Source organism: Cottoperca gobio, chromosome 4, assembly GCF_900634415.1.
Source record: "Cottoperca gobio chromosome 4, fCotGob3.1, whole genome shotgun sequence".
In the NCBI taxonomy this organism is placed as follows: Eukaryota; Metazoa; Chordata; class Actinopteri; order Perciformes; family Bovichtidae; genus Cottoperca; species Cottoperca gobio.
The window spans coordinates 12,756,147-12,774,183 of NC_041358.1; the positions used below are offsets into that span (position 1 = coordinate 12,756,147).

Here is an 18,037-nt window from a genome sequence, read left to right on the forward strand (position 1 = left end):
TTCGGTAGTGTGGTACCAATTTACTTGAAATGGCCAATGGCTCCATTACAATTAGGGTTCCTCACCCGCAAATATTGTACCAGCAAATTTCTCGCCAAATTTAAAATGTAGTGACAGTGAACTGTCGGAATAATATGCCACCTCAATAGTACTATTATAGGTAATCTTGAGATTTGAAAGTGAGATTTTGATATTCATTCAGAATAAAGTAACCATATGCCACTCCCAGCAGACTGCCATCCATTCAAAGTTGAGATGTCACAAGATTATACCCGACAGACGAGCTCATTTGGCCAGATTACAAAGTATGATGATTCATAAGCCGCAACAAAGGCTGTGTCAAATGTTTCCTTACACATCCCTTTCTCTGCTCCCTCCTAATGTTCCCAAATCAAGCAGCTTTGTGGGCCAATGAAAAGAGCTTAGTCATTGTGTAATTTCATTCATGCAGTCTATGATGATGGGACATGTAGGCCTTAAAGGGATTAGCAGAGAAAACATGATTACTTTGACAGTGTAAACCTGCTTGAGACACCGGTGGTGGAGCTCTAAAGAAGAAGCTCTCGTGTTAGTGAGTCACAGCGCTGACCGTGCTATCGTTGGCCCTGTTGTGGAAAAGTCACTTTGACTTCTTTAACTTGTCTTTAAACCAACGGCAGTTATTGCAGTTTGATAAACATTAACATCTGATTACATTTTCTCTTAAGCATTCCCTTGCTTTTGATCGTTATGATGTCAAACCTAGCTTGAAATGAACAACTGTCCTCAACAAAGATGTCTTAAATAAGCAGACAAACATGTGTCTGTAAGGTTTTTGTGGTATTATACTTCTCAGGCATTATTTCCTCCATTTCTTCATGATGGTATCTGGTGATAACAGAAAGCAGAGACGAATGTGATGCTCATACTGATATAAAGCTGGAATGAAGGCTTCATGTTTACTTTGACAGTTAATCTCGCTCTGTGGATTTTATTTTGTAATACTTCTTTTGTGTTATTTTGTGTAAAATCAAGGAAAGGGGTCATCAAAACAATAATTATCACTTAAAAATAAACATTCTTATATCCTTATAGTCCATTTGACATATTGACATCTTTAAACCATCTTAAAAAGCAGTATGCATTTTTGTTATTTACTCTCCATTGCTTTGATTATTAGCTACTAGAGGTTAGGTGGGATTAAGTGAGACAAATGACTAAACTAATATAATTGTAAACATTTTATTATACAGAAATGTGGACCCACACAAAGCTAAACCCTCGTCTTTTATCCTGAAACTTGTCATCTATTGCAATTTTCAACACATGTCTATAAACACACGCACTATATGTATCTGTCACTATTCTATTACAGCCTCAAATTCTGATGTTTTTGCCACAATGAGGCTTCTCCCGCTGTGGATCTTGCTATTCACTCTGAACTCAGGCCACGATCCTTTCATCCAGTAGGTGTTTTTTTAATTTATATTTCTAATCAGCGATTACTAACAAAATAGACAAAGGAAGGGACAACTGGCTGCTTGCCAAAGGGGAAAAAAGGGAAAAGGGGCGGCCCGAGGAAGGGAGGGAAGGTGGGAGCGAGGGAGCGTGCGATGGAAGCAGAAGGGGAAGGGTGGAGAGGAGGAGCGGATAAGGAACGTAGAACGACTGTGCGTGGCAAGAAAGACAAAAGACAAGAGGTTGTTTACGGTGTTTTGTTTTGCTTGGAGCGCAGCAGAACACCGAGAGAGGCGTGGTCAGTGTGTCACAAAAAATGATCACATTCTGCTATCGCCTCTGGAAGTTCAAAGCAATGCAAAGCAGCAGGCATTTTCTTTGTCAACGCAACAAATATTATATACCTATATTAATACCCTTCTCCAAGTATGCATAAACTGTTCACCGCCGTACAAGTAGATGCAGACAGACACACACACGCTCTAACTCCTGGTGAACTTTGTGGGGCTCTTTGTTGCTTCCGAGCGGCAGCCATTTGTATTTGAAATTAATTCTTTTAGCTTGTCAGCAGCGGGATAAATTTGTCCCTTTCTTTTGTCTGGGGATGCTCGGCAGGCTTTGTTGGAATCTGTACCGCACCCCTCTTTCCCCCCTCCTCCCCAACCACTCCCTCTGGCGAGTGCTGATTTTTGATAATAAGCCCAGTAGTAATTTGTCATGTGGACCAACCAGCAGCACGCTGCATGTGTTCGGTTTGGGACATGAATGGCGATGGTGTAAGTGCAGGGCCGAGAATTACAAGGCTCACAGTGAGCGTCGATTCATACAGCCAGCGGGAACGTTGTTTGCTAGTGAAAGGCTTTTTTCTTTTTGTTTGTGGAGGGGTCTGCTGAAACCTCGCTTGTTTCCGCTTGTCAGTCAGTCACTCGCTAGAAGAGTAATTACAGAACAGTCTTTATGAATTTTTATTTTGCCACTTGTGTGCCGCTGCCACAAGCATAGTAATTTGGGTTTAGAACGTGTGACTGCCACTGGTTTGTAATTGAAAATTAAATGCCATAATCATCAATGTTATTAATTATTTAACAATTATGTGTTGATAAATAAGAGTTGATTAATGGATTAACAATTTTCAAGATGTATGTTTCGACTGTTATACGGCATGTGTGCATACATTTGTACGTTTGCAAAGCTGGATTCAATATCTGCCTCTCTTCATGCTGTGTTTTCAAAAACATGTTCAGTATGGGGCATGCCCCCACAGCGCACATTATTATGTGTGTGTTTGTGTGTGTGTGTGTGTGTGTGTGTGTGTGTGTGTGTGTGTGTGTGTGTGTGTGTGTGTGTGTGTGTGTGGCTAGCCACAAAAGGGTCATACTAACTGAGGTTTTATGTAGTACTGTATATCCCTTCCCCCAAGCATCACACAGGTTTTATGGCCCCAATGGGACATTTATGTGTAGGTGTGTGTGTGTGTGTGTGTGTACCGTGCAAGAATTCTCTTGACCTCTTGAAGCAGGCTGGAAGCTGGCCTCATTTACACTCGAAATGAAGAAGTGAAATGACGGAGGTATTGTGTTTTTGTAACACATGATGCTATTTGGCTGTCGAATCCACTCTAATAATTATAATTTAGCAGTAATCAACAGAACGAACAGACTAGCCCCTCGAAGTCCAATGTCCAGCCGCTTCATGATTTTCCTCCGCCCGTGACGTCGATCAAACAGCATTGACAGCACCCCGGTGAATGAAGAGCCATATAGTGCAGCTTTTACGTGTGTGGGGAGGAGCGGGCTAAAGGATTGATAGCTGATATCATTAAAACGATGACCCTGTCTAGGAAAGTGAGCATCTGATGAGATTGGAATGGGGGAGGGGAAGAAGTGTGTGTGCATGTATGTATGTGAGTAACAGGGCTGGTATCAGTGTCTGAGTGTTAAATAAATCAATGCAGGTCAAGTCTGAGAGCCGGATGTCACCCAGATGGCCTGTTGTTGGGATATGACCTCATAGAGTATGCAGACATCTTGGAAAAGAATACCATCACACACACACACACACACGCATATTAGTACACACCCATAAAAATGCCCAGGCACCTTTTTGCCACCGTGCAGTGTTTCCCCTACCATTGTCTTGGTAGAGCGCAGCGCCCCGCCAACGAGCCCAGCGCCCTGCCTGAAATTCAAGGTGTTTTTTTTCTTTTTTCTAGAATTTCAAAAGAAATAATATTTTTTTTATTCACAACTCACTTTTCACATTGACAGGTGCTCTTTTATTAAATAAACTAAACGCTTATGCTATTAATCTAATTTATGTGCACGTTTCAGTTTGTACTGTCTACTTTGCGCTTTCACGTTCTCTCCTTCGGCTCCGTTTTGCGAAGGGCGGGGCTTCGCAGCTGGCGCACACACCTACAGAGCGGAAGAAAGGAGAGGGGATAACTAAATAGAAACTGCGCCACGCACGCGCACGCAATCTCCCCGCGCCATGCACACGCACGCTATCCCCCCCCCCCTTGGTACATTGAGTGAAAGGATGTAGACTAGCAGAAACTGCTGCTATTTATATGGAAATGTATATTATTACTTAAGATTCATCCTATTCCAAATACAGTTGAGCAGCCCTTCTTTCTTTCTTTCTTTTTTTTTTACAAAACTCAGATTTTCTTATGATAGTAATGGTGTGAAAAAGTTGAAGAACTCGGAGCTTGAATGTCGAATCAAAACAGCAGTCTTCTAGTTAAATCGATATATTTATTAACGTGATAAGTCAAACATAGAAAATACTCTCAGCTGAGGACACAATTCGCATCGCCGTTTCCACAGACTGAATGGCTCAAAGAACCCCAGGTTCCTGTCTGACGGCTCCGCTCAAGTCTGTACAAAGGCTCGTAAAACATATGGCTAAATACATGGTGAAGGCGTTGACCTTCTCCTCATTGGTCCCCGTTGGCGCCAACCCGTTCCTCCGTAAGCAGTCAGGAAGTGATCGTTTGTTGAACTGTTCTCTTAAAGGGGAAGTGCCCCTATTATGTTTGTAATACATTCAGTGCAGAAAATACATAATTGTGCAGAAATATATTCGTAGTGCAGAAATATATTCGTAGTGCAGAAATACATTCATAGTGCAGAAATACATATTGATTGAGGTAGACAAATACTTATGATAGTCTTTCCAGTGTGGATTAATACAATCAGGAGTAATTTACTTCACAATAGACAGAATCAGCAGGATGGTAATACCTGGACGGCAGCATGTGGCTGTCTGGCGTCATAATTTGAAGGACTGATAGGTTGTAAAAACAGAAACAGGCCTGTCCCTGTTTGTTTCTCCCTCGCCATGCGCTCCTACAATGGCCCCTTTTGTGCTGCTACTTAATTTAGGAGTCTCTGAAGCTAACAAAGCGCGGCGTACAAAGCGACTGCTCTCTGATCTCTCTGACGAGATATCCAGTCGCCCTCAGAACAACAAACACACGCACGTTTGTTTGTCTCAAGAGCTAGCTAAGAGCCTTCAGGGCACACGACGTCCAAAAAAAAAAACAGTTAGGGGGGCAGGAAAAAAGAAGGAAGAAGGGTCTGTGGTCTCTAAACCATAATAATAACAGCTATGGGATTTTTTGGTGAAAGGAATGATTGCCTTTGTTGCTTATACGTTTGATTGATAAACAAAAGAATTACATTTGCAACAGAGATGGTGGGGGTGGGGGGGGGGGGCACGAGGTTGAGAAAAGAAAGAAAAGGAACAGTAGAGATTAAAAGATGGATTATGTGTATAGAGAGGTGTAACATGAAAGGCGAATAATGGGGACGCTGATACTTTTCATCTCCTGACAAGAAATGTCTTCACATTACGTATGATTTGTTTCCGATTTTGGCTTTGATCACCACCGTGGCCCTGTATCTTTATTTATTTATTTTTCTTTTTTCTTCCTTTTTCTATTTTCATGCTTGTTCCCCTCCTCTTCTAAGCTGCTTTGCTGAGCTGTAATGCCCCGCTTATGTAAGGGGGAACAAGGATTGGGGAACCAGGAAGTGACAGGCTTTTGGAAGTCTTAGGCTTTGGCATGCAGCTGATGCAGACGTCGTCATTCTGGGACTTAAAATCCAGGGATCTGGGAACAACACAGATGCCTAGAATGATTTTCTCCTTTAGCCAGCTAAAATAATGAGGAAAACCCATGTCATTGGTTGTAGTCAAAACTGCAAGGTTGATACAGTATCAGCCGCACACTTAATTTTTGCTTTGCAATCTAAATCTGTATCTTTAAATCAAGGTCTTTGCTGCATCTGACATAATGACCAGGCTGGTTTGATAATGATGCACCTTCGACTCTTTGGATACGTATGTCAAACAGTAAATGTCCACTGTGACAAAAAGGAATTAAGCAGTTATTTGAGAGCTCTAATATTTGATAAAGGTGTCAGGCAGATATGTTTGACTCGGAAGGCGTGCCGTTAATTATTGTTGCCAGTGTGAGCAAAGAGAGAGCAGGTTGCGGGATGAACTGGGTGTTTAAAGTGTGTGTTTCCTCTGTGGATTCTTTGTGTGTATGAATTCAGCTTGTGCAATTCAATGATGTTGTTTTCACAGCATCTTAAATGTTATTAGTAAAATGATTCAAAACGTATAGCGTTATTCTGCACCACAGTCCATCTCATGAGCTTCTATCAATGTTAATCCCCCATCACAGATGAGTAAGTCATATAAAGGCTCTTCACACTTAGAAGCTTTGAAGACAGACACAGTCTGCAATCTGTTTTCTTGAAAGGAGTAAACAGTTGCAGAGGTATAAACAGATTGATGAGCACACACACTCACAGGAGGAGGATTAACCTGTGTGAAGTAGTGCTACATGAGCAAGAGCTGACAAGCATTACTTACACAAACCCTCTTCGGTTGCCTTGATGTCATTTTATGCCATTTAGAAGTCGGTCCTTTTGAAATCCCCTGGACATTAGTGCTGCGTGATGTGTTTGCTACGTTCCGCTTTGTTTTTGCACAGTTCTTCTTCATTTGTTAAAGTAAAGGATTGGAAGCTATTTATTTCCGGAAGACACCTGCTTGCCAAAGATTCCTTTAAGTGGTTGGAAAGTGAAGGAGTTCACTGCTGATAGACTGCTTTATTGGTCCCGGAAGAGAATAGTGTTGTTCCAGCAGTGGAGAATGTACAGGATTGACGAAGACAAGGACAAATACTTCCCTGTAGACTGATATTTTCAAGCTATTTATATAAGTAGACCAAATAAGCTATCATAAAACATTTAAATATATAGAGTATATTACATAGGTTAATATGAGGCATAGAGCAGCTGTACAAAATGGTTAAGTGTCATAATATACATTTATTTATACTTTAACATCTAGGCTTTATGTTGCACATATAAAACATGTGAATCAAATCAAATCAGTGTGGCTTGAAGCTGATCAATTATATTACATGGGCTTTAAAATAAATAGTGTGGGGTAAAAACGGTATGAAACATTCTAAAACAAACATGACGATTGCAGTATGGGAAGTGTATACCATATACTATAAAAAGTATTCTGTACAATGTTCATAGTAAAGTTGTCACTCAGTTTACCACCACATAGTTGGTATCGACAAAACCAGCGTTCTGGATCTATTTTCTGTTTGCGTTGCACCCGCCACAACAAACTCAGGCAATTTGAGGACATTAGCTTCCTCAAAAAGTAGAGCTGGTTTAGTTTCTCACCTCAGTTTTGTGCTTAACTTCTAGACTGTCTGAAGGTCCCAATGAATATAAATGAGTGTCAGTTTTCTAAAGTCTGTGGCAAAGTTGAAAGAGATGCAGGCATTGAGCTTGAGGTGAATTCTCCTCTACCACATGATGCAACGTTCACCCAGGCCTCTGTACTGATTCACTTGTGTTTTTGTCTCAAAAATCTGGAGGCTGCGTCTTGCCCTCTGCTGTATCCAGAGAAGGAGATCATGAAATGGTAACAAGGTTCTTTGAACTGGTAGGTGGTATTTGATGTGCTGTGAGGTGCATAATACATACTGTATTTGATCTGGCCAGCTGTCTGGACAGTCTACGAGTTCTCTTCACATCTCCAGCCTTTGTAGTGTGTGCATCTGACTCTCTTACACACACACACACACACACACACACACACACATACACACACACACACACACACACACACACACACACACACACACACACACACACACACACACACACACACACTTGTATACACACTCTTACACATCTGTGCATTCAAATGCAGGTGCAACGGCACATTTTTGGTCCAACAATTTACTCTCAATTACTGTAAGTGTAACAATAATCTATTCATTCCTCTCTGATGATATTGGATATTTGTGTTTGATTCCAATTCTCTGCACAGATTTAAGTTACAGTCACGATAGTTTGGCTTTGAAGAGTTTGGGACTTTATTTTGAAGTTATAAACCCTTTTATTAAACTATTTCTTTGTCTCTCCTCATTGTGAGTGGACTACCGTAGTTGGTATTCCAATTGCTTGAATGTACAAGTCAGAAAGTTCAAACGTATTACAGATGAACAAAATGTTCCCTCCCTGTTGTTTATTACTTTACAATTAGGGGGCAGTTTCTTTGGCAGCACTGTGCTCTTGTTGTATTCTGGTCCTTGAAATCTCTCTGTCTCCAACTGATTATTGGGAAACTGGACAGGCCTTTAATCTCCTCAAAAGACCAATATTAGACTTGTCTACTTTACTCCATCTCTCCCTCCGTCTTTCACTCACACATACACATACACAGACACACAGACACACACACGCTTCATGGTGTATTCGCCACTCCCTCACAGTTGTGCTTTCAGCCTCTGCTCGCTGATTAACGGCCTCTTTCCCTTTGCTGACACGCTACGTTCTTTAGCTCTTTAGCCGATCACAACAATGTGGAAGACCATCTATTTTCTCTCCTCTTTCTCCAACACTTGCTCTTTCTCCATTCTTTCTAGCTCTCATTTCTTCCCGTCTCTCATTTTTCTCCCTTCGCTTGCTTGTACTTGCTTGCTCTGTCCTGGGTCCTCCTTAGACTTGTTTACAGCCGGAGACATACCATGCTATGTTTTTTTTTTTTTTCTCTGCTGTTTGAAGTATTTAGTTTTTTTCTAGAAAGTTGTGTGTGTACTACACTTATCTTTACAGATACAGAGCATTCACTCATAGATACATATGCTCAAGTGTCAACCAGGCTAAATCGTTTGAGGCTATCCAAAGTTTGATTTATATATACATGTATATGCAAGAAGGAGATTACCTGCTGGAACTTCCTGGTACATAATGTAAATGTTCACTAATGACGATCCTCTGTATGACCAGTCACTTGCACACATAATACTGTACACAGGCACACTCCAAACAAAAAGCTACTGTCTGTTTTACAGCTAATGTCTCTACTGTTAGTCTGGGAACTCATCCATTTGGTATTGGTGCCAAGAAGACACAGACTGTAAAAACACTCCAGCGCTTTATTGGTTTGAATACAGCAAGATGCCTTTGCATTGTATCTAAATCTTTCGTTCCACTATCAAAATAAATGCAAACAGAGAAACAAAACTGTCCTAAAATCACCTTGAAAAATTCATACAGTAACTGAATCTTAGAAAAACAATCTGCTTTTACCAATTCAAAGGCTGGCGAGCAAAGAATGCCAGCTTTGTTCTCTTGCACTTGGAACTCATGCAGATTCAAAGGTGTCAGTGTCTCTGACTGAAGTCTGGTAACTAATCTCACTACAGCACCGGTTGCCTGTTTTAGATCTTTGCTATTAGAGCAAATCAACATTTCAGGGACTGCAGTCAATAAATCCTTATTGGAGGTGACACAGTGTTCCCTTAGCTATTATTCTGCTGTTAGATGTTTTTTTATTTCCATTTCCCTTTCACTCTGTGTGTGTGTGTGTGTGTGTGTGTGTGTGTGTGTGTGTGTGTGTGTGTGTGTGTGTGTGTGTGTGTGTGTGTGTGTGTAATGAGGTGTGTAAATTGAATGACTTGAAAGAAGACACTGACCTTCACCTGATCCCAAGTCCAACAATAGTGTCCCAATCATGTCGTCAGGAGTATGTGGCGGAGAATCCTAAGAGGTGTGTGTGTGTGTGTGTGTGTGTGAGTGTGAACATGAGTAGGTCAGCTTAGTCACTCATTGATCATGAAGGTGCGCAGAGCGTGACATTAGTTTAATGTCAGTGGAAGATTAACACACCAAGTCTATAGAAAAGGTGGACAGTAGTGCACCTTTTACTGTAAGTGTACTGTGAACATGACCACATGGTCACCCCAATGCGTCTCTATAATTGGCTTTATTTTAATGGTTTGACCTTGCAAGACCCTATAAAGGTAAACTATTTACTGTATGTAGTAGGGTTAGGATTTTGGCTGGTGGACGAATATATCGGCAATTGGCTGAGGCCATCTCCGGTTGGGCTTTTTTGGCCCAAAAAGCAGCTACTCAGCACTGCACACACACACACACACACACACACACACACACACACACACACACACACACACACACACACACACACACATTTATATACAAATATATCGGCAATTGCCGGTTGTTGGGCTGACAGTGGCCGGTTGAAAAATGTTACATAAAGCTAAACCTTAGTATGGATAGTATGCGACACGGGACTGTTACCCCACATTCGCACTTGGACAAATAAAGCAGACATGACACTATATCAACCTACATTAGAGTTTGTTACTTCATATAACACAGTATATTTTTAACACAGCTTTGGTGAAGTGTACAGCCTAAACATTAAACGTCTGCAACAGTACAAATTTAAAAAAGGTTTTCCTTAACTTCCTGGTTTACCAAACACTTATCTATCGACCAGCAGTAAATATTACATATCCTAATGCACAGGATTCTTGATAACTGTAAATTATCGAATCAAATGCTCTTATATATGCTTTAATGGTGTCTGCTTTGTGTATGTGTTTATCTCAATGCAAAAACATCAACCTGCCGAGGGATTGTAGTAGTTTACATCTTATTGATGTTAATCAATTTGTATTGTCGCCGATAAATAAATGAATAAAGTCAATTTCCTCCTGCAATATATCAACAAAATAAATCTCAAAAGAAGCATCAACAAACAGAACTGTGAAACATCAATCTAAAAAATCCTTAGTGGAATGAGGTGAGATTCTGACTGTGCAATTTAAAAAGTGCACAAAGTTAGAGATGAGTCGAGGATGCGGATAAAATCACCTAGCGAGGAAGCTAAAGCTCTTCTGGTCCGTCTGCTTTTTCACATAAATATTAATCACTCTTTCCATCTGGGGAAAGAGGACTGAAATAACATAACGCTTCAAATCTAGGAGGAGGGGTGGTTGGTAGGTAAGGCTGTGTGTGTGCATTTGTGTGTGTGTGTGTGTGTGTGTGTGTGTGTGTGTGTGTGTGTGTGTGTGTTTGTGTGTGTGTGTGTGTGTGTGTGTGCACGGTATGTGTGTTTATGGCTCCACATTCACTCTCACACCTCATAAGGCAGGTTTAGCCTGTTCCATATGGATGACACTCATATAAGACAGGTCGCGGTGCATCAGAATGTAAATGTAAGCGGCTGTTTGTGTGTGCATCAGCAACTCTTGCGAGGCATGGGAAAATCTTTTTTTTTATATATATATATATGCGATTGTCCACATATTTTACAATTTGTGATCTCTACTGGATATATGAGCGCCCATCGTTAGTAGCTCGGTGTAGAATAAGTGTGCTTTTACATTTATGGTTGTTCATCTTTCTCTCTGTTGTGTTGTTGCTTTTTCATTCCTGGTGTCAGTTCCTGTCCCTACTGCTGCTGATAAAAATAGTTTCATTTGCATTTTTATTTCATTAAATGAACGCTATCTTTCCATAATGTTGTACTGTATTATACCCATCTGTGGGACAATTCCCTCGCACAAAACTAATCACTGCACTCTCATAAATGTAATTCTCAGTTTTCAAGATGGATGATAATAGCTTTCCATAATGTGCTTTATTGAAACACCATTTTGTACTTACAGTGAGGATGTTTCACATTAAAGTCTTCATACTGAACATATGATTCTGTATTTTCTCCCGTCTTTTTCAACTGATGATTAAAAATGTCAACTTATCATCATATGTTCTACAAAACCTGTCCTGCAGTGGCTCTACATCGCTGAAGTGGTTTCTCACATTGTTGTATTTTTTTTATTTTTTTATCTGTGGCCAGTGCCACTGTGGAATAAAAGTGTGAGTCATTCATCCTAAGGTTAATTAAAAGCATATTTTATTTGCTCACAGAGGAAATGTCGGTACTCGATGCCTTTGGCCCCCAGAATAAGAAGGGGCCAAGGTGAATTGCATTATTTTCCCTTTTGTCCTCAGGATAAGAAAAAGTGCGAGTTAAGGAAAGGCTTGTAGGAAATTGATAAGCTTATGTTTGCTGGCTTTTGCATGTTAATTAATCCTCTTGAATGTGACATGTTGTAAACCGGTCTGTCACCTGCACCACTCTGCTTCCCCAACTGAATTAAACTAGCTGCTTTCGTACAGTATTATGATGAGCAGTGATAAGAGATGTGGGTATGAGGGCGAAGGAAAAGGAAAAGTGTTATTTGTGGGTCTCTGATATCAGCTTTGTTGGGATCTACAGTAGTATTTTGATTTATACGGCCCTGCGTGTGCTGTGTGTGGCTGCAGGCGGCTCTGCTATCAGGCTGTAGGCAGAGATGCAGGGGAATGATGAAAAAAACAGGGAGGGTGGACAAGAAGAGATGGGATTTATGTTAACCTGCTGTTAGGAAGGAAAATGATTTATTCAGTCCTCTGTGAAGACAGATGCCATTACACTAGACTCCACCTCAACATCCTCTTCCCTACTTGTCTTTTGTTTCTGTACCTCTATTCCCTGTTTTCTCACTTTTTCTATTTACCCTTGTCTTTGCCTCTGACTACTCTGATCCCTAGGGACACACTTTTCATTTATTCTAGACCATTTCTTCTTGGCCTACACCTTCTTCAATTTCATCCCTCTTTAGACTAAACTTTCCTTTTTTTTTCCTGCTCAGAATCAATACTACACTGGGGAATGTGGTTTTGTCTCTGTCTTTTCTTCAAACCACTATACATTGTCACCCATATAAATACACTTCGATATGAATATAGGAAGCATTGGTTGCTGAGATGCAGTCAGTTTTTCCACCATGTATTTCATTATTATAGCTCCCACTTGTGCCATCAGTCATAACACTGCCTTTTACCTCACACCATAAGACATCCAAGGCTACACACATAAACAACAAGCTAATAAGCTGGCTAGCTTTTCCCTTGCTAAGTGGAATGGGACTGTATATAATACACAGTGCCAGGACTGGACCAATTCCTTGTGCAGTTTAAATCGGTGCGCTAAAGCTGTCCTGCTAAATTCTTGTAAAAATAAAGCACACTGCCTTAATCATAAGGGTTTGATTTCATATTGAACAGCAAATACAAATATTTTAATTTCTGTAAACACAAAAGTATAATTTCCCACCAATTTGCTTATTAGGATCTCATTGATCAATTATGTTGTAGAAGTTTCAACCTGGTACTAATAGCAAATACTGTGACTGTAAAAACAAACATGTCTCTCATTACATTAGTCTAAGCTAGCTTGTACTTACTGATGAGTCTTCAGAGTGAGAAATTAACAATGAATGAAGCATAGACTTTTGGTAAATACCTTAGAATCCCATACAATGTTTGTTTTTTCAAATTGGAGAGGGAGGGTTATGTTGTGTTTTAGTGACAACATCTGTTATTAGTAATGATAATACAGGTGGGAATTTTATATTTTTGGTTCAATTCTTCAAAAATGAAGACCATGTCGTTGTTGCATAGATTAATTGTTTAAGTAACTTCCCCTTAAAGCCCATTTTTTTTAATTCAGGGTTGGAAATTACAGCTTTAAAGTAAACATTTTGGTGACAATTGTGAACTTTTGCACTTAAAACCAAACCACAACAAAACAACAAAGGAATTTTGTTTTTCTTTTTTATATTTCACATGTTGTTTTAAGTTTTCAAATATTATCCAGGGAATAATTTGGCTGTTAACCCTTTTCACATAAACTGATTAAGGCTACTTCGTCTATGTCTTGGTTTCCATTTTCAATCAATCTCACACTGAGGCGAATAATGATATGTAGCCTCCTAATCACAGGTGATTGAAGGATATTTAGCTTTAGCAGGAAAAATACCATATAATTAACTATACGTCAACACAGTATCATCGCCCATACTATATTACACTGCTTTAGCCTCGCGCACTGCCAAACTGCATTTTCAGCTGGTTTAAACTAAGGGTCGTTGAGGCGGTTTAACACCATGCTCATATGAAATAAAATGGAATAGTAGCATTCAATGGTACTCCGGTTCACACACACACACACACACACACACACACACACACACACACACACACTTACTTTCTTGCCATTTGTCAGCCCCCTTCTTTGTAAAGTATATTTCATCATGGCAAGCCATTGCTAACACGGCAAGCGAGTGCTTTCTCTTGTTCAGTGGCTCTCGCTGTCAAGAAGAGGGATTTTTTTGCCTCTGCGCGTGACAGACTCAAGTGCTTCAATTTTCCCCTTGCTTGGAGAAAGCAACTGCACAGAACTTTTGGAGTCCATCCGTAGGAAAAACTGCTAGACAGAGCCAGAGCTGGTTCTGCAAAGACCAGGCTGGACCCTGAAGGGGGATCAAACGGAGCAAAATCCTTTTGAGTCAGTTCAGGCAGGAGAGTGGAGGGGTGCTGCTCTGATCACATGTGACATACTCTATTCACTGCACCGTATATCCAACACACTCCTGCAAACTACTAAAGCTGCCAATGCACTGCTCATTCAGGGCAAACTACCCTGATTGGAAACATTGCTCCTCCGCAAAGCGTCCACTCGCAAGCTCTTTTGCTGGATTTACTCTTCAGATAATACTTTAGATCTATTCCAGGTTGTCAAATATAATATGTTGCTATTCCCAAACCAACTTTATGAAACTTAAATTCTTAATGAGTCACATTTCACAAGTAAATTTACCTACCTATAATACTGAAATGATCTAACAAATGAGGTTGTTCCTCATACATTTATTTTCCAAAATGTAGATCAGTATGAAGGACACTGGACACTTTTTCATCAATGTTGGATCTTTGTCAAAGATTTTTGACAAAGTCGAGTCAGTGTGGACAAATGACAAAGTCTCGAATGACTTAACTGCCCTGATGCACTTATTCAACCTCAAAGAACAGACATCAGCAAAGGCCGGCTTATCAAACACCTTTTGTTCCCTCACGTCTCCTGTTACAAGTTGCAAAATTGTTTGAAGTTGGTGCTCAGGAAATACTCTTGACTCAAAGTATAATTTTAATTGCCTGGCCTTGTTGCCTTGTTAAGTGGATTATCAACCTCTTGACGTGTTTCCTCACCACTTACTGCTTTAACGTTCTTGCATACATTTTCATCACTTGTCCGTGTGTCCAGTTTGTGTTGGTGATTCAGAAAATTGCTTAGTGCTCCAGAGCATGTATATCGTAAAATATGTAATACAATATCTAATAGAGATCCACTGTATCTGAGATTGAGTTAATTCACTGTTTATAATAATGACCAATAGAGAGTACCTTTACTGCTTTACCTTTCTTTGAGTTGTAGAGTAATGTTGCATTTTATCTTTTGTCTCCACAGCAAAAACGACATGTGCGACCACGGACTTTGCCTGTAAGAATGGACAGTGCGTCCCTGCCAGGTGGCGCTGTGATGGAGAGCCGGAGTGTGCAGACGGTTCAGACGAAGCTGACGCAATCTGCAGTAAGTAGCTGACAAACACAACCACACACACACACACACACACACATCGACACGTCTCAAATGTGTTAGCAGCTATAAGTGTGTGTGTTCCTTCAGCATAAAGCCTTCACAAGGTTTCCTCCGTCTCAGTGTTTCACATTTTGCTTTGCTCCAGCCACTATGCCAAAATTCTCTTTCTTGCATATTGCCTCAGAAAATTGTACTGAATGTAAATGTGACAAAGCAGTTTCTGTTGAGGGCAATGTATCACATCTAGCTTAAAAACGTCAATGACTAATGTCTCTATAACTGTGTTTTACACAGAAAAATACTTGCAAATAGTGTTCTGATGTTGTTGTATTAACTAGGCTGTTTCACTGTGTAGTCAAAATAGCTATTGTGCATGAAGTAATGCATGTGAGAGTAATTATCAATGTTTGTCCAGAACTGAAATACTCGAAAACATCATCTTTTGTGATTTTGAAAGCCTGTGTTTTCAGCAAAACTAGTCTAATTCTGAAAAATGTACCAAAGCCTGTTAGTAGACCTTACCAGTTGCACTCTTGATTAAAAGGTTGGCAGGTGGTGAGGTTGCTTGATGCCGCAATAATGAAAAATGGAACACTGCCCACTGTGATTCCTGGATTCTTTTAATCGGCAGAGGTAACCGCAAAGAGAGAAAGTGAGTGTGCGGTAGGGCAGGGAGGTTATATGCAACATGTTAGTGTTTGTATGCTTGGGTTAAAGGATGAAAGTCAGAAAGAGCGTGATGATGAGATGCAAGTGTGAGGTGCTGAGGACTAATACTGGAGGTTCAAAAGGCTGTGAAAGATGTGTCAGAATAATAATGTCACCACTATGTTTTTCGAGAGCTCTCCTGAGTTCATAAACCTGACTTTTGAACTTTTTGATTTTACCTTCAACTTCATGGTAAGAAAGGGTTTGAATAAGAAACCAGAACAACTTGAAGAGAGTGGAGTCTTAGGAGTCTTCAGTGGCTTTGAAAAAGGTTGCCAATTACTGAGGGAGAAAATACTTGAGAAATAATTGTATAAAATATGAACTGTACGCATAATTGTGGCACAAATATGGGTTTAGAAGAGTAGCATAGAAGAGGTCTGGGTGCTGATGGCTTTGAGTAAGGCTTGGGTGAGTTTAATGACAGATAAATTGGTGATTTTGTGAGAGACTGTGCCCCAAATATTCAAACTGCTGGAAGTAACCTACTATTTGGTGAGTTGGTCTGTATTCAAGCTGCCAAAACTACACTCTGCAGTCATTTTGTCTTGATGCATTGTCCCGATTCCTTTTCAAAGCATTGTACATTTCTAGGACTGAGCTTTTTCGAAGGTCATGTTCAAATCGACAAAACACAGGCTCTTCATTCACCTTCAACTGTGTTGGCACAGCCTTGGCGCTTTCGGGAAAAAAAAAGCAAATCTGGATTGTCTGGTTAAACAATCCAGATAAAATACCTTCTAGCAACTACTTTGATCATTTCAATACCATGGCAACTTTCCAGTTTTGTAAAGTCTTACCTCAAAGCAAGAGACAGAGCTGTGCAGTGTCGTAACACCAGCAGAGTGCTGTAGTAGGTTTAAACATGGCTTTAACTTGTGTATTTTAAACCCACCAGGTTGGCAGAGTTTGGAAATCTTCCCATTATGAATCAGTATCAGTTGTATGGTGCTTTTAAACATCATGAGCAAACATCAGAGTTAAAACCGGTCAGCTCCAGAGACAGGAAGCGTAGAATCCAGACATAACTTAAAATTCACTGTCATTTCACAGGGATTCACATATTAATCTCACACACAACCAGTGTTTCCTCCAAAGATAAGTCACAGAACAGAGCAGAACTGCTACAGAGGTCAGCCTTTCCACTTTGGTCTTATCACAAAACTTTCCATATGGCTGTATCTACAGGCCAGCTCCTATTTGCACATTTTTATTAAGATGATTTTCAAAGAGGTGATCAAAGAGTCCTTTGAAGATTCTCAAAGTAATAACTCTGATTGGGATAGGCCAAGGACATGTGTGGGTGTGTGTACATGCCTATAAATGGTTTAAGTGTGTGCACCCGCATAAGTGTGTGTATATATAGCTAGAGTCGATGCTTGTATTTAGTATTCATCACAAGGTGAATCTGTAAGTCATTTCATCAGATTAGTGGACTTGTGGTTAAGTCTCATTATGTCTAATCAAGGTCAGACGCTGTGAGTTCTCTAACTTTCTCAGCCACATTGATCCTTACAGCTGTGTGTGTGTGTGTGTGTGTGTGTGTGTGTGTGTGTGTGTGTGTGTGTGTGTGTGTGTGTGTGTGTTTGTTGGCATGCAGCAGAATGTGTGTGCTTTCATCTGAACATAGTATAGTGTATGTGCATTAGGTGAGAGATTAGAGTTGAGCAATATGGAAAATAAATCTTAATAAATCCTGTACATGCAGATTCAAAACATGATATTGATATTTATCATGATGAAGTACATATCCTAAAAATTCCATTGCGCAATAGGGCTGCAATTAATGATTATTTTCTTTATCGATTGATCTGCTGATTATTTTCTTGATTAATCATTTGGTCTATAAAATGTCAGAAAATAGTGAAACATGTTCATCCCAGTTTGTTTTTTAAAATCCAAGCTGATGACTTTAAATGTCTTGATCAGTAAGTCCAAAACCCAATGAAGAAGATTTATATGATATAAAACAGAGAACAGCAGGACATTTTGATTGAAATATTACTTTAGCGATTAATCGATTATCAAAATAGTTGCCGAT

The 18,037-nt window shown here is 40.0% G+C and overlaps 1 protein-coding gene across 6 annotated transcripts in view; it reads left to right on the top strand.

Annotated features, from left to right (window-relative positions):
* Nucleotides 1-18,037, top strand: part of lrp8 (low density lipoprotein receptor-related protein 8, apolipoprotein e receptor) — a 157,648-nt gene that overhangs the window by 65,818 nt on the left and 73,793 nt on the right. For all 6 annotated transcript variants that reach the window (XM_029430058.1, XM_029430059.1, XM_029430054.1 and 3 more), the window contains exon 3: nucleotides 15,157-15,279. In XM_029430058.1, the coding sequence (XP_029285918.1) occupies nucleotides 15,157-15,279 (123 nt within the window). The remainder of the gene's footprint in view (nucleotides 1-15,156; nucleotides 15,280-18,037) is intronic.